The 5,731-nt window shown below is 31.5% G+C and overlaps 1 protein-coding gene across 1 annotated transcript; it reads right to left on the bottom strand.

The window, feature by feature from the left end:
* Positions 1-4,057: 4,057 nt before the first annotated feature.
* LOC123676263 (jerky protein homolog-like) lies at positions 4,058-4,824 on the bottom strand. The gene is made up of 2 exons (XM_045612053.1): positions 4,516-4,824; positions 4,058-4,457 (listed from the first exon to the last, which is right to left on the bottom strand). Exons 1-2 carry the CDS (start codon positions 4,564-4,566, stop codon positions 4,122-4,124), a joined length of 387 nt encoding a protein of 128 aa, XP_045468009.1. The 5' UTR covers positions 4,567-4,824; the 3' UTR covers positions 4,058-4,121.
* Positions 4,825-5,731: the final 907 nt, after the last annotated feature.

Below are 5,731 nucleotides of genomic sequence, written 5' to 3'. Positions count from 1 at the left end.
CGCAAAATCGAAAGTGACAATTCAAACAGATAGAGAATTTTCCAAGGATTACAGTGAGGATATTTTTTTTCCAACTTAATATGAAAATTTTTCGAGTATAATGCATTTTTCTACTCGACGATAGCTATTACGCCCCCTAGCGGTAGAGGTATGAAGTCCAAAATAATTTCCAGTGTTTTCTTTTGTTTACTTTAGTGGTAAAATTTTTTACCGCAAGTCTCTACGATGAGTGGTTCCTGAGATATAGCCGCTTACCTCGCTTATTTGCCCACCCTGTACATAGTTAAGAAGAAGAAAAATATTCTATGTTCGTCAACCATACCGGGTTGACAAATTGTAAGTAACCTCAGTTTAGCGAACATTCTTCCAAGAGTTACTTGATAAACAGTTGTTGAAGTGATATTTCTAGTGGAAAGTTTCATGTTTAAATGAAAAATTGTTTGAATATGGAGGTAATTTTTTTAATACTAGCTTAGGGTTATTTTCATTTATTCGAATATTTTCAAATATCAATTATATTTTATGTAGTTAGTTTTTTTTTATTGGTTTATGGATTTGCAACCATCATAACGAAAAATTTATTACAATTCATGAAATTTCGACTTTTTAGTTTCTTTTCATGTTTTCTGGAAGTCATAGACTACTCCATTCAATGAGAAATTGCAGTTTTCCTTAGTTGAAGTTTGTCCTCGTAAACTCCTTAAGTATATAATTTGCTTGAGACCCCTCTCTTTTTATATCTACGTAAAATTGACTGAATGAACAAAAAAATATGCGGCGCACGCGCACTTCTATATTTTACCCAATAGACTAAGGGCCAGGTGCACCATTTGCCTAAACATTAATTAAAAATTTGAACGTTGATTACTCTATGATTTCTCAAGAGAAATCAGAAATTAATCAATGTTTAAATTTTAATCAATGTTTAGGTAAATGGTGCAACTGGCCCCTAATATTAGATATATGGCTCGACCTGTACATAGTTAAGAAGAAGAAAAATATTCTATGTTCGTCAACCATGCCAGATTGACAAATTGTAAGTAACCTCAGTTTAGCGAAGAGTTACTTGATAAACAGTTGTTGAAGTGATATTTCTAGTGGAAAGTTTCATATTTAAATATAAAATTGTTTGAATATGGAGGTAATTTTTTTAATACTAGCTTAGGGTTATTTTCATTTATTCGAATATTTTCAAATATCAATTATATTTTATGTAGTTAGTTTCATAGTGTTCTAAATCTTTAAAATACTTTACTTTTGTTTTTATATCCTATAATAAATATTGGTATGGTATATCCAAAGTCACTTGGAGGAAGCCTGAATATTTCAATTATACAGGGGTTGTCAAAGTTTTCAGAAATTTTTTCGGAATTTATGAAAATATTGCTATCAATACTCTCAAATAAACTCCGGTATTTAGCTAATCGTCTTGGAAACAGGAATGTCCCGATTTAATTGATTTTATTGGATGAACAGTTTTAATATTAGATTATATATAAACATTATATTATTATATCTTTGAATATTGATTTTGATTCTGAATACGAGAAATTTAAAATTTATCAAGGAAAAACTTGAACTGAGGAAATACTACAACTTCTGAGTGGAGTAGTCTATGACTTCCAGAAAACTAAAATCGAAATTTGGATAACTAAATTTGACATTTCATGAAATGTCATTAATTATTCGTAATTGAAAATTTTATTGGTTTATGGATCTTAACGAAAAATTTATTACAATTCATGAAATTTCGACATTTCAGTTTCTTTTCATGTTTTCTGGAAGTCATAGACTACTCCATTCAATGAGAAATTGTAGTTTTCTTTAGTTCAAGTTTTTCCTCGAAAACTCTTTAAGTATAGGATTTGCTTGAGACCCCTCTCTTTTTATGGATTTTCAACCATCTTAACGGAAAATTTATAACAATTCATGAAATTTCGACTTTTTAGTTTCTTTTCATGTTTTCTGGAAGTAATAGACTACTCCATTCAATGAGAAATTGCAGTTTTCTTTAGTTCAAGTTTTTCCTCGAAAACTCTTTAAGTATAGGATTTGCTTGAGACCCCTCTCTTTTTATATCTACGTAAAATTTACTTATGAACCGTTGAGCTTATACTCAAGTATTGCCATATTGCTGAAATTATCATCAACTGAGCTATCTGATAATGCAATAATATACTGGGTGTGCCGTTTGAAATAAGTCAGTAGTAATCTGGTTCCGGTATAAAAGGAAATTGTTTGAATTTTCAGCACAAAATTATTATTAGTTTTCCATAAACAATAGGCCATCGCGGTGAATCACCCTGTACATCATTATCATTTAGCCTTCTGCTTCCACTGAGGGGTATAAATGTCGCCTTACAATAACGAAGAAATAAAATTCAATTCGGCAACGTAGCTGCTAATTTGACATAGAAAATTGGATGTCATTCAAGGATCTCAAGGTCATGCACCTGTTCTACCCTAGTTTGTCTTATCTTCAGACAGAACATTTCCGAATTCATCTCAAACATTTTCGTGCTCTTATAATATTATGCAACGATCAGTTCATCATCGTTGATATCGTTCCTTGATAGCATATTACAGGTCGAGAATAAAGAATAATCAAATTATAACACCGTAGAATAAGATAAGTTTGATTTTGGATGTAACAGCAAAAGCGTTTTTATAGACTAATTCAAGTGACTTTGGATATACTATATACAGAAATATTATAATTTCCAAAATGATTTCCACTATTATATTGTAATTTTTTTTCAGAATCTACAATTCTTAGAGTTAACTGCGTTAGAAGAAGAAGAGGCCCGTAGAATAAATACCATATTATTTACCAATTCTAGTGAATTCAAATTACCATGGAGAGTTAAACAAAAATTTTGTTCAAGTAAGTATAGAGATCTTAATAGAATTATTTATGGTCAATATGAATATGTAATATAATAATGAATCAACTAATATCAACTTTTTCAGAAAATGAGTGTAGAAAATCTGTAATCAATTACAATGGATTATCAATTACAAAACCTATTATCCAGAATGAGATGACAGGAAAACATTCGAAACCTTCAACTCCCCCTAGTTCAGCTGTAAAAACAGTTGAAATTATTGCAGGAGATAATACAGAGATAATTAAAAATGATTCAAATGGGACAATTGAAAAAATTGAAAGTAGCATCTCGAATAAAAATGAATCTAAAATTGAGGAGCCCACAGTAAATGTATTAAAAAAATCATGGGCTAGTCTATTTGATAAAGATGTTAAAACAATATCGAATGAGAAAATAGACAATAAAATAAATGATTCACATGTAACATCTTTAAAACATACAAAAGTAGTCAAAAAAATAGATTCAGCCACTCATATGTTAGGAGGTGAGTTCAAAACCATATCTTTTTTTATATATTTATCTTACTTTCAACTAACAATTTGCTCACATCTACAGTAGATAATTACTTAGTTGAACCCATTTTACTTGATGAAAAGTGGAATGCTTTGGTTTTCACCTACAAATACAGTAGACGCGCGATAGTGTGAACTCGAAAAAAAAATGACGTGTTCACAATATCGAATTGTTCACACTGTCGAGTCGACTTAATTAATAACGATATTTGAAGAAAAAGAATTTTTGTTTTGTTATTTTATTCAAAATTTAATACAAACATGCCCATACATAGGTATGACTGATTATAGAAAATGATGAACATATAGATATTTTATTTGAAAAAGGAAGTTATTTTAGTTTGTTTTTTTCTTTGGGATAGTTTCAAAGCAAGTGCTTCTTCTTCTAATTTCTTCAGGCTTACAATTTTACTTATGCCAACATAATTTTGATTTGCCCATTTAGATACAGTGTTCAGTGCATCTAGAACTTTAGAATGGGAAATAATGTTTTCCACAATATCAAGATCTTCACATTCACTTTCTGAATCGGCATTTTCATTGATATCGAAATCAATATTCTCCTGAATTGCATCTTCATTCCATTCTTCCACATCTTGGGCACTATATTCCACTGGTTCAATAGTTTCCAGTAATTTAATGGTGTCATTTAAAGCATTATTTGTTACTTCGTTGTTCCAAATTTCTTGAAGTCTACTCATCTCTTGTTCTTCCCAAAATATTATGCCAACATTTTTGAATTACTGACGGATTCAATTGTTGCCATGTGTAAATGTATGACAGCGTCTTTGAGAGTCAAGCTTTTGAGTGCATCTGCAACTGTTCCACGTTTAGTAATCATTGAACTCAATACGCTCTTCCTATAAAATAGTTTAGTAAGACGTAACACGTTTTGGTCCATTGGTTGAATAAGTGGGGTTATATTTGGAGGCATATAAATAACAAAGATATTTCCGTTCGAACTTTTCAATTCTTCGGCTGGTGGATGAGATGGAGCATTATCTAAAAGCAAGACAGCTTTCACAGGGAGATTTTCACTTCTTAAATAGGACGTGACCTGCATAAGTACATACAGTATTAGCAGTTATGAAATTCAATAGAAAGTTTTAGCTTACCTCGGGGACAAACTGCTTGAAGAACCAATTTCTGAAAATTTCTTGAGTCATCCAGGCATTTTTAGTGTTCTTATACACAATTGGGTTATCAAAATTTTAAAGCATCTGGGGGATTTTGCCTTTCCAATTAAAAGTGGGTTCAACTTATGGAAGCCTGATGCATTAACACATCCCAGAAATGTGACTCTTTGCTTCGATATTTTTAAACCAGGTGCAGTTTTTTCATGAAGAGCGACGTAAGTTTTATCAGGCAGCAGTTTCCAATATAAGCCCGTCTCATCGGCATTATAAATTTGGTGATCAGAGAGATCTAACTCCTTGATTGTTTCTTTCAACTCGTTTGTGAACAGTTCAACCAGATCTGGCTGTGAAGATAACTTCTCACCAGAAATTTTGAGTATTCTTGCACCATAACGCCACTTAAATTATTGCAACCATCCATCGCTCGCGTTGAAGCTTTTGGAGCCAATTGTTAATTTTTTATGCAACTCTAAAGCCATTTGTTTCAGCATATCACTCGTTATTGGTAAATTTCGCTCTCTCTGTTTAAGAAACCACTTGTAGAGTAATTTCTCCATTCCAGGATTCTCTGATTTTTTGAGTGTACATTTTTTTAATTTTTCGGGTATCTGAAGTTCATTTACGATTTTCAGAATTTTATTCTTTCTATTTTTTATAGCTCATATAGTAGATTTTGCTACTTTATATTTTTTTGAAAGAGCAGTGACACTCATTCCATTAGAAAACTCCTCCAAAACCTTTGATTTCTCGTACAGAGACAAGAACTTCTTATTTCGCACCATTTCGCTCGACTAATAAGTCTGAACTGAAATTTCTCCACTGAATTTCTTATGATTTACACTATCGAGAGTCCTATTGTTCACACTGCAGAATATCAATATAAATATTTTTAAGTTCACACTACTGGGTTGTTCATAAAATCGCATGTTCACACTACCGCGCGTCTACTGTATCAGTGAAAATTCAAGTTTCTATCATGGTTAGTAATATTTTTTAATTTTCAGGATTTCTCAAGAACTATAAAATTGATGGGACCCAAACCAGTTTTAAACCCAGGGGTTTACGGAACAAAAGTAACTTTTGTTATATAAACTCAATATTACAAGCCTCACTTGCTTGCCCACCACTTTGTAACCTTCTCAAACGGCTATCAGAGAACTTCACTCACAATAATGCACTGAAATCAATAACAATG

The sequence above is a fragment of the Harmonia axyridis genome, chromosome 3 (genome assembly GCF_914767665.1).
Source record: "Harmonia axyridis chromosome 3, icHarAxyr1.1, whole genome shotgun sequence".
In the NCBI taxonomy this organism is placed as follows: domain Eukaryota; kingdom Metazoa; phylum Arthropoda; class Insecta; order Coleoptera; family Coccinellidae; genus Harmonia; species Harmonia axyridis.
This window is presented reverse-complemented; position numbering and strand designations above follow the sequence as displayed.